General features: G+C 36.3%; 1 protein-coding gene across 1 annotated transcript; it reads left to right on the top strand.

The window, feature by feature from the left end:
- Positions 1-254: 254 nt before the first annotated feature.
- Positions 255-16,510, top strand: LOC109060451 (kelch domain-containing protein 8A). The gene is made up of 6 exons (XM_042766775.1): positions 255-683; positions 8,640-9,052; positions 9,979-10,143; positions 10,774-10,992; positions 13,918-14,019; positions 14,107-16,510. The coding sequence occupies exons 2-6, from the start codon at positions 8,677-8,679 to the stop codon at positions 14,307-14,309; spliced, it is 1,065 nt and encodes a 354-aa protein (XP_042622709.1). The 5' UTR covers positions 255-683; positions 8,640-8,676; the 3' UTR covers positions 14,310-16,510.
- Positions 16,511-17,408: the final 898 nt, after the last annotated feature.

Below are 17,408 nucleotides of genomic sequence, written 5' to 3'. Positions count from 1 at the left end.
CAATACTGAACTGAAAAATATCTAATCAATTATGTATTCAATGTTTTGAGGGCATAATTGCATAATTAGTCTAAATTAATATCTACATTTTTTTTTAGATAAAAAAATTTCCTGTCATTCCATCTCATCTTCTTATGGGGCGTGGCCAATTTGGTTCAAACTCACTCTCTTGTCTTGAATCGAAAGGGATCCAGTAATTAAATTCGCAATTTTCTTAAACTTTTATAGTGATAAAGATCAACAACAACACAAACCCCAAGAGAAACGACTCCTGCAACTTTTCATTTCATCACAGGGAGCGTCATTTGCGTAAACGTTACAATGAGATGGCCTTATGTAGGTTATCAGATGCACTGGAGCCCCCTTGAGCATGTCTGAAATTAATGTCAGAATGACGAATATGATGAAGGGCTGCGATGAATATTTCATGCATGACCCATATGAGGAAAAGAGAGAGGGAGAGAGCAGGAGGGATGCTGAGAGACGCTGTGCGCGGTTCGGCGGAGCCTGAGCTGCTGCTGCTGCTGCTGCTGCTGCTGCTGATGCGGGGAGGCTGACTGACTGACAGACAGAGAGAGGGAGGGTCTATTCCACGCGTGGATTATTATTGCTCTGCTTCGCGCTTTATCCATAAGGGAAGCACCCGAGGAGAATCGGAAGAAACCGAAGCCCAGACCCGAAAAGTAAGTGATTCATTTGCAAACCGCTGTGCTTTGATGCTTTGATGCGATGCATGTAAAGCGAGATGATCAGTGTCTTCACTGTTTACACATGACAGCCTTGAAATATTTGACTCACACTTTATATCGCGGTAATACTGTGTATTTACTGTACATGCGTGACAATTCCAACTTCTTTCTGTGATTATTTTGTGGAGCTGCTTGATATCCATTCTGTCTGTTTTCTGCCATTAATGCAGCTTAAACTGTTTGCAGACATTCAAACTTTACTGTGTGGACAATGTGTTATGGTTTTAAACTTTAGGCTCTTTAGAGAAATGTAGGATAAAAGTTTGAAAATCTGACGGTGACTTTTACTTTGTTTGAATGTTCGCCGTTGTGATGGCGTCATCGTTATATTTGCATAGCTACTAAATCGCAATTGGTCTTCTTTCGTGCATTTATTTGCATGAAGCATTTTTAAAAATAAATCTAATGTGAATTGTTTATTTCTGTGCCACAAATTACAACAAACAAAATTGCAAAAATAATGATTTTGCATACTTATGCACAATTTTCTGCCGTTTGGTAGTACAGTATGATTTGTGTAAATAGTGCATTGACACTGAAAATTACAAATATAAAAAGTAAAGTTTAAATTCCTGGACAATGCACTTAATTCAGTTCCATAGCAGCTTCACAGAAAATGAATGTTTCTACATTACAATTAAAGGATTAGTTTACTTCCAGAATAAAACATTCCTGATAATTTACTCAGCCCTGTGTCATCCAAGATATTCATGTCTTCCTGTCTTCACAAAGACATTAAGGTTTTTGAGGAAAACATTCCAGGATTTTTCTCCATGTAATTGACTTTAACGGTGGCCAATGGGCTGAGGGTCCAAATTGAAATTTCGATGCAGCTTCAAAGGGCTCTATACGATCCCAGCTGAGGAACAGGGGTCTTTTTGAGGTTTTCCTGATTACGTAATCAGTTTCCAAAAAGTGAGTACTTGTTTACATGTAGATAAGATTACATTTTAAAATACTCTTAGTCAGACTACAGTTACTTTTTATTGATTCCATGATTACATATTATTCACACAATAGCAATAATATTTAATCATGTAATCAATAAAAACTTAATTAAGTGTGGAATGTTGCACAATTCATGCACTCAGCTCTCGCATCTTTAATTGTATGCGTACTGGAGAGGAAGAGTCCGATACTAAATGACAAAATAACCTTATGAAGTTCATACACTACACAGCTGAGTACTTAGTGGAAAAAGCACATAGAGTATAAGTGCATAGTGTATAGTGCATAATTTAGGACACAACCTACAGTATGTTCTTGTCTGAATGTAATACTCAGTTCACTTGTGTTGCTTCACTCCTCTCTCATGGCTTCATGGGATAGTAAGTTTCCATTGGATGTGCATTTCAGAATCTCGCCAGAAGCATTTGGTCATCCTATTATAGTTTTACTATATAGTAGGGAAGTATGCATGATGACTTTCCAAACTGACAGGCCCACTCCAAACTCATACCATTTTTTTGTGCTAATGATGTTGTATCTATTAAATAAACATGTTTTGAAGACAGTTTTTTTTTTAACACGAGTAAAATTTAATTATAATATTAGCATAATATTACTTAATTTGACTTAATGTGTCATTTTGCTAATTGCTTCTACATCTACAGAAATCTAAAATAAACTTTTTTAATTGTAATGCTGCTAACATAATAAGGATGTTCTGTTGGAGTGTTCCATGTTAGGTGGCCATTCTGACCACATTTGAAGCCTTTATTTTTGCATACTCTTTAATAAATTAATAAAAATTGTGCACAATTAAACCAAGAACGTGCATTTGGAAAGTAAATAGTGTTTGTGTTGATTTTATGTTGACCTTAAGGTAACTTTTGAAAGCATACCTAACTGAATAAGATGTTAGTAGGTCAAATGGAAAATATAGCAGTACTAGTACTTTTGCTTAAGATAACTCTCCCTTTGGTAAAGATGTCACACCTTCATCCCAGACGACAAGACTTTAAGTATGGATTGCATTCGCCTACCTTAAAGGTCACAGCCTTTTCGAGCAGTCAGTCAACCTTCTCATTTGAATGCAGCGGATAATGTGTATTAAAGGTTAGCGTACTTTGACTCGCAGCTCTCTCGCAGTGCATTTTCAAAAAGGGGAATATTTGCTCTATAAGCTTTCCCCCCAAGGCTCAGACTAGCCAATTTCTGAAGACTGTTTCAGCCTGCTTTAAACAGCGACTGCATAATATCCGCCCGCTCCAAATATTAACTGTCTGCAGCAGTGACAGCCTGCCAAGTTTGCCAAGTCGAGCTTCAGTGATCTCTCGTCGTACTGGTGTCTTTAAACACCGCGGGGGAATAGCTGGTCTGCTGATTAAGGATCCGCGGCCTTGGACTCATTCATATTATAGGATGGTATTTCCATAGCAATTAGCTATGAGACCTTTTGGCTTTCGCTTTAGAGAAATACATCCCCAGCTCCCAGTTGTAATCTTCCTGCCGAATCCTCATTCGGACCAGTCTCATCCGTATTATTATCCCACTGCATTTATATTCAAATGGCACGTTGAAGCCCTTCGTAATTGAATCTAATCCACTCGGTTTGATCAAAGGCCTTTTACAGGAGTCATAGTTTAATTTGTTGAATCAATAGAGCAGCTATGGTTTTGTCCATGGCTGACCTAGATTTCTCTGGGTTTTATTACACTGAGTTAGTCGGCTTTTTTGGGAAAGCGTATTGCAGGGAGTTTTGAATATAAAATCGTCAAGAAAAGACAAACGCATTTTATGTAATCCTCCAGGGAATGGCAACGGCGGAATTGCATTACATTCTGTATGGTGCGCTGAATTCAGGGTTGCTATGGAAATGATCTGCTCTGCTACAGTTGACATTGGCCAGACAATGAGCACAAAGGATTAAGAAAGCAGCAGATGAAGAAAGAAGAGGTCAGATATAGTATTCTCCCATTTAGCTCTGTTATATCATGATCCTTTGATACTAGGTGTGGGAGGTAGGAGCAAAATTATATTGCAGGATGAGCCATTTCATATCGGGATTTTATTTATTTATTTATTTTTTGCTGGATATTTTATGAAAGTTTAGATGGTTATTTTTCTTTTTTTTTTCTTTTCATTTAGAAAGTGAAAAGACTAACATTATGTAATGTTTGAATTTATTGAATGTAATATAATATTTAAATATTTCTGAAAATTTTAAAATTAAGGTTTCTATATTATTGCTTTATAATAGTGATATCATTCTGTCAAATTTATGATATACTTTCTAAAATAAAGTCAGTGAAAATAGGGCCTAATACTGTGTTAATATGAAGGAATTTTCCATTTTGATATTTCACAGGTAATTTTACATTGTATTGTGTTGTGTTGGGGTCAAAGGTAATGTCCTGGCAGAAAATTACCAGCACCTTTTCTGTTTTACAGAGGTGTAAAGAAATATGACAAACTGGACAGGTTGAACACTACACAACACAACAAACTACCACACTAATATAATAAAATGCATAGTTCCAATTAAGGATGAAACCGTTACTGGTTTAATGGTAAGCCACAATAAAAAGTGCAGACGGTTAATATTATTATTTCATATTTTATTTATCATTAAAAGTATACTTGATTAACGTAGTTTGAAAAACTCTGAAAAAGCATTAAGCATAGTTACTAAGTCTCATGCAGGCGCAACATGCTGCAACGGTTTGGTTTTGTGTGAAAACATGACAGAAGGCTGAAAGAACGTATAAAGAATGAATTATATAAATCAATCTATGTATGAATTTACTTTTCATTTTCCCTCCATGTAATCCCTAATAAAGTGTTGTTTATCAGTGCAATAATGCTTTGTTTACAGAGGAAACAGCTCTATTTCTGCAATTTGACATAAAACTTGGTAAAATGATTTCAGAGTGTGAATGAGTACTTTTTGAACATTTCAAGCATGTTTTAACAATACCGTGAAATTTTCATACCGTTCCATCTCTAATTCCATTTTAATATGGTAAAAATGGTGTTATGCCTATGAGTTACCAGCACTCACATAACCTTAGCCAATGTTGTTTGAACGTTTCCTGTTAGGTGGGAATTTTGACCACATTTGAAGCCACATTATTTTTGTCATACTTCACTTAGCTTTGATAGCATTTCTTTCCACTGAAAGCTATGCAGATACACTGTACTGTATGTGGGCTACGGCAGTGCTTTTAAAAATAAAGGCTGGCATCAATGGTTCCATGAAGAACATTTAACATCCATGATATCTTTCCATTGTGGAAAAATTCCTCAGATTATTATAAATGTACTTTACACTAAGAAAGAAATGGTTCTTGTAAGAACTGTTAAGGTTCTTTGAGGAAGGTAAAACTGATCTTCTGTGGAATGGCATCGCTTTGAAAACCCCTTCTTAGAATCTTTATTTTTAAATGTGTAGCAATTTTTCTAAAAGCTGACACATTTCAGTTTTGGCACGGTGTGGTATATTGTCAAAACGCTCTGCCTTATTTGATAATAATTTGATGTGCAAATGTAAATTTAAATGAAGAAGTACGGAGAATCCCCTGCAGAACTATAACCTCCCAGGATCATTTTGTTCTGATTAAGAACCGCACTTTTGTGGACTTTAGAGTTGGCGCTGTTTGAATTCAGGGAGGCTAATTAAATAGAAGTCGATAAACGCTTACCTGCTGGGGCCTTATGGATTCACCGGAGGAGAGAATGACAAGAGGACATTAAATGGATCATTTGCGTAAAGTCTATTGAATCATTTTTGCAACTAATAGCTCAGGTTAAGGATACAATGAGGCCCAGAATTAAGCCTAAGTTATGTATTGGGGATGGGAGACTAACTAATTAAAAGTTTGAATAGGATGCGCACTGATTGTAAATGACTTCAGTGGGTGCTCGTAGGCCTACTGTTGATCTCAAGCTGTTCGAGCAGTTAATTAACCAAAAGAAGAAGACGTGGCAGAGCAAATCATTACAGATTGCAATTAATGCGATTTGCAAGGCATGCCAAGAGTGTGCAATCCCGCTTCGTTAACAAGAGAACGTCAGCTCGGGTCAAAGGGGTAAGATCGCTGTGATTTTTGTTTGTTTCTTAATGCATTATTAAAAGTGAAGAAGGCTTCGGCACAGAACCCCCAGTTCCTGCATCTTGAGATCGTCTCATTGTTTCTATGGCAACCCATCTCTGCATACTGAGTCGGTGGGGGGGGGGGACTTGAGAAATGTGTCTTTCCTTGAGCTTTCTTTTAAGTTTTTGTCTTCTCTTGGACGAGGCGTACGACAGCTTGGCCTGTAAATGATGGTGGAGATAGTCGAAACCCCAGGTGAAAGACTGCGATTGGAAAACAAAGGCAGGGGGTTGGACGCAGAGGAAAAAAACCTTCTCATCTCAGCTCGCCTTTGACAGTCAATTTACATCTGAGAATATCTCACCAAGTTACAGCTCGCCCAGCTCTGCTTCGTGGCTCTTTGTAATTGTTACATGAAACATTTATTGAAATATGAACTGATCATCTACACTACAAATGCTTTTCAAAGAACAATGTTTTTGTAGCTGACTGAGCATCAAACAGCTAATTGGAAACATCAATTTTTTCACATTCTAAAGGGATTTTATCTTAGATTAGCATGGCCTGTCATTTTTCAGATCATTCTTCAAAGGCTTTCAGGGGGATTGACTTTTTAAAGGTTGGTTGGCCATGGGAGGCTTGCTGGTTAGACTAGTTAAAAAGCCTAGATCCTTACCTATTAGTGTGTTTTTTTTATTATTGTGATGAGTTTCCTATGCCTGTCAACTTCATGTGTTTCTTAAAAGATGTTTTCCAGTTGTGAAGATCTGTGGGAAGTTAATAGATAAAGCTTTTTCCTATTTTCTATTTTTTTTTAACATACTTTATACATTTTAAAATGAATGTATACTTTTCATATTTAAAAATAAAAGGTGAAAATGTAAAAACTATACAATAAAAAATTTTTTTTTAATATAGATGTTTTTTGAGAATACTATTTAATACTTTTACTCAGCTAAGATGCATTAAATTGGTCATAAGTGAAAAAAAGATATGTATAATGTTACATTTATTTCAAATAAAGACAAATAAACAATTCTTAAGAAATCTGTCACAGTTTCGACAAAAATATTAAGCGCATAATGATTTTTAAAAATGATAAATATTTCTTGAGCAGCAAATCAGCATATTAGAATGATCATGTTACACTGAAGACAGGAGTGACCATGCTGAAAATTCAGGCATAAATTACATTTCAAAATATATTTAAACAGTTATTTTAAATGTTATCAATATTTCACAATATTACTGCTTTTGCTGTATTTTCAATCAAATAAATGCAGCCTTGGTGACAGAAGAGACTATGTTAGGTTTGTAGAGCTTGAGGGATTTGTCATATAATATGATGTTTCTCAATCTTTTACAAATTGATTGCTACTCATCGTTCATGTTTGATGTTTAATATACTTGAGGAACGGGATTTTGGTCCTGTGAGCACCCCGTGTTAAAAGAAAATGAGAAAGTCTTACAGAGTGATATTTTTAACCTGTGTGAATGCATGAGAGAAAGACACACTGAAAGATCGGCTTGTTTTAAACTGTGATTGGACTTGATGAAGTGTTCACCACTCTCAGGGGTCTCTGTGTAGTTAACACAATCACTAGAGGCCCAGAGCTCTCAACCTGTAATAACCCAGTTTAATTGTTATTAAAGTACTATCTGATGGCTTACAATGAGAGCAGAGCAGCCAAACACTTCTAGTTGGTGATCAACTTTTCAGAGAAGCCCATCAGGGACTCGCCATCCACCTGACCGGCTTTAAATGGCATTGAGATGATGCTATTCTGGGCCATCTTCCATATCTCTGCCTCCACTAGGATGAAAATAGAAAATAAAAAAAGTGTTTGCATAACTTAAGCCGTAGACTTCACAGCCATAAATAACACAAATTGTGTCTTTCTGCATGTTTGCTGGGATACATATCGTAACAACTGTGAGCTTTTCTTATTCATTGATATGCATTAGCTTTCTGTAATTAGTTCCAATATATTATTTGTCTTAATATGATTACAGAATAATTGTTGCGCTGTAATAATTAGAGCTTTGTATGTAAGAATGTGCTAAAGGGAAAACAAAAACAAGCTTTAATTACATTACGTGTTTGTTTTTAGCAGACACTTTATCTGTTTCACTCTCAACTGATACGAAGTGTATCATTTATGTTAAAGTCGAAATGAAATAAAAATGTATTTACTTTCTTAAGTGCACTATTTATTCATTAAAGAAGGTTTGTCTTTGTAAACTTTCAGCAATTTGCGCTGCCCCTGAAATAATAAATTTTACACACACACACATACAGTATATATATTGCATAAGTACATGTATATTTTCATTTTAATTTTAGTTTGTTTTTAGTCATTTTGTTATGTGATTTTGTCATTTTTATTTGTTATATGAACATTGTTTGAAGGAAAGCTTTTTGCTGTTATCTTATTCATCTTATACTTTTTGCACGTTTGCCCTATAGCAATTTCTAAAACTGACAGCCAAAAATACACAACAATCAAAATACCAAAATGAAACAACTACTCAAATATTAGGCTAAATGCTTGTGGAAGATACAGATGGAACAGACTGCAAAAGTGAGATGCACTTCAGTGATGCCTCATATATATTCAGAGATGTAATGAGATGAGTCAAGTATCATATTCCACTAGTCAGTTGTGGGAATTGTAGGCAACAGTATGAGAATATATGGACATTGCAAATGTTGTAATCACTGTACACATTGTCATAACTGCTGTATGAATTGCACACAGTGGATAAAGCAGTGACTACTAAACATTAAAGCTATTATAGATGTGGGGTGAATGTAGAGTTGGCCGTGTAATCTAATTCCTCTGATGCTTTACAGGAGCTGTCGTGAGGGACCACAGCGATCGCTCAGGGTGATGACGGTGCCCTCGGCCCATGAGTTTCATTGGCAGAGCCTGGCGTGTCTTTCCAGTGGCCGCGTGTATCACTCATTGGCTGATGTCGGGGGGCAGCTGTATATGGTGGGGGGTTGCAATGCCTCGGGTCGACCCACCAGCGCTCTTGATCTCTACTCCCCTGAGGTGGACCGCTGGCTCAGTCTTCCTTCGATGCCCACACCGAGAGCCGGTGCGGCGGTGGCTGTCTTAGGTAAGCAGCTGCTGGTGGTCGGGGGAATGGGGAAGGACCAGCGCCCCCTGAAGGCTGTGGAGGTATACAGCACAGAAGAAGGCAAGTGGAGGAAGAGGTGCTCGCTCAGAGAGGCGTCCATGGGGCTTTCTGTCACTGTTAGAGGTAGAAAAACCTTGTTTTATAATCCATTTTATATTCGCTACAAATATAGTTTGATGCATTTGCAAGTATATTAAACAAGTAGAAGTATATTAAATAAGTATATTAAATATACTATATATAAAATATATTTAATTATTCATTGAAATACAAAAATGAAAGTACGAGGCCTTTAATTGTGTTCATGTAAAGTGAAAAAAAAAATATATTATTATTCTTACAGAATTATTATTACAATTTAAAATAACTGATTTCTATTTTAATATAATTTAAATTGTAATTTATTCCTGTGATGGCAAAAATGAACATAAGCGCATAAGAGACTTCTTTCAAAAAGACAAATCTTACATATATGTGTGTGTGTGTGTGTGTGTGTGTGTGTGTGTGTGTGTGTGTGTGTGTGTGTGTAGATAGATGTAAAAATGATTTTACAAAGTTATTAATACTACAGTTTATTGTATAATTCAGTATATTACTTGTTTCTTTCTAGTTATTTGTAAAGCTTACTAGCAATTTCTGAGTGAAAATTGTTTCAAATAAAATCCTACACTTTTTCAGTGTTTAAAATCTATCTATCTATCTATATATATATATATATATATATATATATATATATATTTTTTTTTTTTTTTTTTTTTTTTGGAATAATGTGTAATGACTAATGACTACTAATGAACTATGCACAATATAAAAAAACAATAATGTGATTAAATCGTTTTATTTCATGATGATTTTTTCAAAAAAAAAAAAAATGTAAGTCACTTTAAACAGTCGCCTCTTTTCAGTGGCAGTTCTGTCAGCACATGAAATGTAAAACATTTATTCATTGTTTACTGAGTATTTGACATTGTAGAGTGAGAGATTGCTTTGTTCAAGAGTTCTTTGTTCAAAATAAAGACCTTCATTTGACTCTCTTCACCTCTGTTCAGACGGCAGAGCTCTTGCTGTTGGGGGAATGGGAGCAGACCTCCTGCCTAGAAGTGTTCTCCAGCAATACGACCTTCGCAAGGACATGTGGGCGCTCCTTCCGCCCATGCCCACCCCGCGCTACGATACCAGCATCTGCCTACTGGGCTCCAAAATCTACGTGGCAGGTTTGCTGAGCAGAGAGAGTCCTTGTGTATCTGTAATCTCCTTGTGCATTAAATACTTTGTGTGTATGTGTGTTCCTGACCTTGCTGTACTTTTGGGGACAAAATTGCTGAAAAATATCCCATGTAGTTAGCTAAATCTGAAAAAAATCTTGAGCTAAATCTTGAACAGGTTTTCAGAAGTCTTAATTGACCATTTGACAAATTAAGGCCTTAGAAAGGTCTTAAATCAGAGCAGAAAGTCTTAAATTCATAAAAGTTGTAGCATTAAATGAATCTTCCTCTGCATTTTTGTCTTGTTTTCCAGTACAGAAATCTACATCATTAAATTAAGTTGCATTTACTTGAGAAAATTAAGACATAAGGTCTTGTTTTCTGAGAAACTGAACAAAATTATATGAGTTTATACTTCAAACAAGAACAAATATCTGCCAATTGAGTACAAAAACTTGTTTTCCCTTTGGATATTTATTTTTCTTTTTTAGATCACTGGCAGATGTTTGTTCTTGCTTTAATGTAGATATAGCAACTATATATATATATATATATATATATATATATAATGCTTTAAATAATATTTGGTGCTTCCCATGAAAAAATGACCAATCACCATCATTATCTCTGTTCCATCAGGTGGACGTCAGTGTAAGCGTTTGGTGAAGGCGTTTGAAGTCTTTGACATGGAAAGCCGCACCTGGTCCTCTCTACCCAGCCTGCCCTGCAAGAGATCTTATTCTGGGGTCTTATGGGACAGCGCCGGGCATCTCTGCTGGTTAGGAGGGCTCAGACAAGGAGGAATACACCAAAGTTCAAAGTTTACCAAGAATGTTAACATCTTTGACACCAACCAAGGTAAATTAGCTAGACATACCAACAGTATGAAAGCACGTCTCTCATATTAACATCCAAATGGCAATGAATTCACATAGAAAAGAACCCTTTTAAACTGCAACTATAAGATGTTTTCACCCAGATTTGGGGTTAGTAATATTTTATTTTAAGAAATATTTTTATTCAGCAGGGATGCATTTAACTGATCAGAAATAATACTAAAGACATTTATAATGTGACAAAAGTTTTCTATTTCAAATAAATGCTATTCTTTTGAGTTTTATAGTCATCAAAGAATCCTGAAAACAAATGCAGCACATTTTCCATACAAATATTAAGCAGCACAACTGTTTTCATCATTGATAATATTTTGATGTTAATGAAAATAATAATAAAATTTTTATTGTAATTTCTGAAGGATCATGTGACACTGAAGACTGGAGTAATGATGCTAATAATTCAGCTTTGAATCACAGGTATAAATTACATTTTAAAATATATTGGAATAAAAAAATTATTTTAATATTTCACAATAGCACTGTTTTTGAGTGTATTGAAAAAGATGGGGAAGATGGGGAAAAAGATGGGGGGAAAAAAACAACTGAAAAGAGGCCAAAACCCCTATAGAGTCAACATTCTAGACCAGCTTAAACAGGCCCAGAAACTAATATTACCATTAAACCATCTTAGGCTGGTTTAATATGTTTTTTCAATGCATTGCAAAAATAGACTTAGTGCTGAAATTTGTGGATGTTGTAACCTGTGAATAAAGGCATTAAATTAAATAAGCACTGCTTGTGCATGTGGCATGAAACAAGCCTTAGTTTTAATCTGTGAAATCTCCAAGAAAAATAGTTTTAGCTGTTAAATGCATATCAGCAAAAATGTTTCAACGCACAAATATATTAGTAATCTCTGTAACTGTTCCCTTTTTTATTAGATTTTTTTTTTCTCGGATTAACCCAAAAAAGGGAACGGAAAGATACAAGGTGTGACAAAACGTAAGACCTGCTGAAATGAGTTATTGATTTCTCTCCAGCTTCTCACGCTTTTTCTTCCTCTACATCGTTTCCGCTCAAATCTGATCTTTTCTAATCAGATTCAGCAGATGGGAAAATGTGACTTTTTTGGCCCCAAGGTCGATAAAAAAAAAGTTCCTATCGTAAGTGGGCAACGAGGAGGTCATTTCGAACAACTGAACTGTGCACACTGCTGTATGAATCATTTCTCTCTTTTTTAATTATTCCATTACTGGCGCATGTGTCAGTCAACAGGTGCGTGAGCCGCCGTTCACAGAGCAGCACGAGGGATTAAGCCTCGCTATCTAATTTCCTTCTGCCCGAATCTGCCACCGGCAATAAAAGCCCTCGCGTGCAAGTCTCCCAATCTAATATAACTAGGCGATAAAATCGTGGGATAGGAGGGGGCATTAAATGATGCTATTCAGAAACATATTGTCATCTCTTATCCATAGCTCATCCAGATAGATAGTTGAGCCCATCTGCTCTTTTGTCTTAACGTGGGCTGCTGCAGAGAGGGTTATATCCCAAGAAAATCCCAGTTTGTAGGCAAGATGGATGTGTTCTTTATTAAAGATCCATCTTGACACTGTGTACTTGCTAATTGAGCAGAGACCCAGAACAGCATGCTTTCATAACTTCAGCCCAAATGAACAGGCATCAGGATGGACCCCACCACCAGTTTGAAGGGAATATGATTTTGCATCTGAATAAAAAGCATCAGAAAAAGTGAAAGGGCATCAGCGTTCAGCAGAAAAAGCATCAGTTTTTCATCCAACAACAGAGCAAGCATTACCCACCAAGGGCCGAAGTCAATATCCTGTCCAAATTTGACAGACCCTTCATTGCTCATTCAAGTCGGACACTTTGATCCTGATCTAAATTGCCAAATTTGCAGCAAAACATCAATAAATGATATAACTAAAATCACCAGAGGAAAACAAATCCATAAAACAAAGTCTTGTTGTTCACTGACTACATAGGCTGGTACCTTTTAAAGCAGCTGTCTAACTGAATATTGCATAAGGTGTTCGAATAATAATAGTAATAATAACATATATAATTGCAAAAAAAAAAAATGCATTGCCATAGGGTTACCTGATCTTTGAAAAATGCCTGCAATGGAAAAAAAACATGTTGTGTTAATCTTCCATTTTGATATGGTTTTGATCTATTATATAAGTGCTGTGAGCATATGCATACGTGTTTTTGCAATCAAAAGCTCATCAGATTTTTCAACAAGCATGACAGAAGGAGTTGCCATCTCTCAAACAACCATCTTTATTCTAATGCTGTTTGTGTGTTGTTGGCTGTGATTGTGCTTTTTGGCCAATTAGGTTGACTGAGAAATAGTAAATAATGTTCCACATAAACCTTCTACATCTGTGAAACACAGGAAGCTGCGCAGCTCCAACGTCCTTTTCAAAGCAATTAAAGTGTTCTAGCTCAGTAATTCTTTTGAAGAAATGGCCCTTGCATTTATTACGGCAAGCCACTGGCTTAGTTATTAGACAGATATTAGATCCTGCAAATGGAAAACAGTCTGTCAGCTTTAATCGACAAGCTCGCAGGCTCTAATCTTCAGGAAAGTCCTTTATTTCCATTTCCTCTTTAGCTGTTTTGGGAAAAGCTGTCAAATGAAACAGTTTTAAATCACATATAAGCCAGTTAATTTTCTTTCACTCATTGTATAAATCTGATTTATTGTGTCAGATTTTATATCACACAGTGTTAACGGTGAATAGTGTGTAATTTATTCAAAGATAAAATAGTCTCTTGCATCCCATTTTAATATACAAACTATATGTAAGCCATTGTTAAAATGACATCTTTTAAATTGCTGCTAGTGGTGGAGAAATTACATACTTCAATTTTAATATTTCACATTTTATTACTGTTATTTGTTTGTGTCCATTTTGATTCATAGGAACTTGGTTAAAATCAGAGGACACTGTACCCTTGAAGACCAAGCGAGCAGACTTTGCCGCAGCCATAGTGCGAGGCAGAATGATCGTGGCGGGAGGTCTAGGTATTGAAGTTGCACCATAATATATTTATCTACTTCACAGTTGCTGTCACAGTTGGCGTCATCCAAACATCTGCTCTCTTCATACAGGCCATCAGCCATCAGTGCTGGACACTGTTGAAGCCTTCCATCCTGAAAAAAGAAAATGGGAGAGGCTGTCGCCTATGGTGACACCACGTTGCTCTGCCACCAGCATCGTGATCCGTGATCGCTTACTGGTAGTAGGAGGCGTCAATCAAGTCCCAAGCTCTGCCCACGAGATTCTATATGTAAAAGAGGAGGAGATTCTTTAACCATAGAACTTTAGGTTTACACATCAGAAAAAGTTGCCTTCCGTGATCAAGTAAAACATAAATTTTCACATAAAAGGTGCGGTCACGTTTACCATAGCTTTGGGAAATTTTGCAGGCAAAATCCAGTCTGTGCGATTGAGAGTTTTCACATGAGAGGCAAAAAAATTCTCAATTCAGTTGTCGCTCTTCAAGTTGGTCATGCAAATCTGCCGCGCTGAGCAATAGAAATCTGCTTGGTTTGAAAGTGATTCTGTGTGAGATGTGCTTCATACATATCTACGCTATTGACAGTCGAACTTTTTTTTGCGAAATTTTGCAGGCAAAATCCAGATCTGCACAATTGGGAATTTTCCAGCACAGTTTTTCCTCTTGTTTAAGCAAATTCACCAAGCTGACCAACAGAAAGCTGTTTGGTTCATGTGGCGAATTCTCGTGACCAACTTGAATATGTTTTCGCCCGCCAAATTTTGCTAATGTGACCACACCTTAAAGCCTGAAATACACTCTACAGTACTCAAATACGCAAATGTGAGTGCTTGCAGTGCATTGCAAATGCAGTAAGGGAGGCCGTAGTTTCCTTCAAACATCTGTCTTAAACCGAATTCAGGTAGCTAGCTACAAACATGTTAACAGTTTAAATGTAAAATGTGTCATTTTTGCACCCCTAGTGCAAGATTCTCTTCAAACTGTTGCTCCGCCATGACAGTAGTTGAGCTAAACAGAGCAATGACAGTAGAAGACAATGTTTACATTTATTGCCTACTATAGCACCCCTTGTGGCAATGCTGACATATTTCATAATGTGAAGATGCATGAAATCAAACTAGAGCTGATGTTTATGTACTTATGTAGAGTATGTTTTGAGCTTAATGTCAGCACAGGAAGGAACTTGAATGCTAGACTGTTCAAACAAATAAGCCACACTATGTGACAAGGAATAACTAAAGCACATTGTACGGAACAACATGTATTTAAGTTCCACAAAGCTTGCTGTTAATGCCATTATTACAAAATTCACAGCAACGACAATCTGCCTTTTAAAGCCAACAGCACCAAACACCCACTGAATGATCTAAGCCAACAACATATGCACAAACACAGCTTCAGAAACACAATAAATAAGTGTTTGAAATAGAAACAGATTTAGCAGTCTCCCTATAACAGTGTATTGAGATATTTTAGGGTATTTACAGGGTTGCTAATTAATCTACTGCTGTTTTTAGCATGATTATTTAGTAATACAGCAGGTCTTATTAATAAAGCGAAGTTTTAACTTTAGGATATTAATTGTGCATACCTCACTGCATTAGTTGTGTAGGAGGTGTTATGTGAACAGATTTTGATGGTTTGTATGGTAAATATTGGTTATTTTTCACTCATTCTGGTCAGTTTCATCCTTGTCAAAGGAAACTTGCACTGCTGTAGCACATACTGTACATGCAATCCTTTTTCTAAATGTTTACAGGGTCTTCAGTAATTTACAGTAGCATCAAGTACTTTGTCTTTAAAAACCCTCTGAAATCAAAAATTGGGAGTTTTGTGATTTAAAAAAAAAAAAATTTAAGGCAAGCCTTTCACATTGTGATACCCCAACTAACTTTTTCAATAGGAAAAACATCAAAACGGGACTAAAAACTCCACTCTAAACAGAATTTCATGGGGTTTTTAATACTACAATAATAAGATACTGAGTGTGTTTACATGCACAATTCAGCTCATTCTAAAATCCCAGCAATGCAAGAAACACTTACATGAGATTTGAAATCATCGGTTTACATACAGTATGCAAACACGAAAAATAAACGGCCAGGATTGTGTCTTAAAAAGTTTATGACCTTCAGCTGATAAAAGAAAACCTCTTGTGTGTTTACATGACCTTACATGCTGCTGGGTTATTAAACATAATCAGTGGAAGACCGTGCAAGTAAACACACTCATTGTCAGTACAGAGTTCAGAAATGCAGTATTTTGAATAGAAATAAAGTTGAAAGCCTTTAGGGAAGTCATCATAGCTATGGCCAGTATCATTAAATGGTGTTTACTCTTTTCTATTATGATGTTTTCACTTGGCCATTTGCTCTCATTTTGTTAGGATAATGTGTCTTGGATGCACATAGCAATAAAATGAAGCACTGTAATAAATGATTTTCTACAATGCTTGTACGTTTGTGGTTTTGCCATTAAATGAACTTTGTCTCCTGCTCCGGTATTTTGCTTCCTTGTTTCTCGGTTCAAATGAACCACGGTACTCTTATTTATCAGGGGGGGGGGTAATAATGTCAAATAGCAACTCACTTACTCGAGTCTTGAGCAGGATGGTGGTTGACACATAATGAGGAGCGACTCTAACCGTGTGGACTCCTGGCCTCAGGTTTATTTGTCTCTATTGATTTCTCTCACCTCTGCAGAGGTGAAATGTGTCTCGCGGTCCTGTCGGTCATGCTCAGACCTGCTGAAACACACTGCAGAGATGCAGTTAAATATGCTGCAGTGGTTCTACACAGTTTATCTGCAAAATGAGGCTAGTGCTGATGTTTTACTTTGTTCTAGAGTGCTTTGAGGACTCTTGGCCTGCTTTCCAGAAAGTAGTAAAGAGTCTTGGCTGTTAGTTTAAACAGGTATAATTTTAACAGATGCAGGTACAGATTTCATAATTATCTGTGGATGAGAAATGAGATGATCAGATCAGTATAGGCCTAACATGTTTTAACTTGCATGCTAAAATGCTAGGTGTAACAGAAAAAAGTAAACAAATCTTAAATATCATGAACAAATAACAATAATAGGGTTGCACTTTATTTTACAGTACGTGTACTTACATGTACTTATAGTGTACTCATTGTGTATTTATCTAAGAAAGTTCTGGTAATACAAAGTAAATACATGGGGTAGGGTTAGGTTTAGGGGTAGGTTAAGGGTTAGTACCTAGTTATTACTGTACATAGTCATTGTAATTACTATAATAAGTACATAGTATGTACATGAGGAACAGGACTGTAAAATAAAGTGCTACCAATAATAGTTATAGATATAGTTTGACATGTCCATCCATTCCCTTCGTTTCATTGGTGCTTTAATGAAGCGAGTCCCAACTGGGTG

This window comes from Cyprinus carpio, chromosome A11 (genome assembly GCF_018340385.1).
Source record: "Cyprinus carpio isolate SPL01 chromosome A11, ASM1834038v1, whole genome shotgun sequence".
Taxonomy (NCBI): domain Eukaryota; kingdom Metazoa; phylum Chordata; class Actinopteri; order Cypriniformes; family Cyprinidae; genus Cyprinus; species Cyprinus carpio.
This window is presented reverse-complemented; position numbering and strand designations above follow the sequence as displayed.

What these genes read in the sequence shown, in the direction of transcription:
- LOC109060451 (XM_042766775.1), top strand. Translation starts at nt 8,677, where the DNA reads ATGACGGTGCCCTCGGCCCATGAGTTTCATTGGCAGAGCCTGGCGTGT. An exon ending in CATCTTTGACACCAACCAAG is followed by an intron (nt 10,993 to 13,917) that starts GTAAATTAGCTA and finishes TTTGATTCATAG; the next exon opens with GAACTTGGTTAAAATCAGAG. An exon ending in GATCGTGGCGGGAGGTCTAG is followed by an intron (nt 14,020 to 14,106) that starts GTATTGAAGTTG and finishes CTCTTCATACAG; the next exon opens with GCCATCAGCCATCAGTGCTG.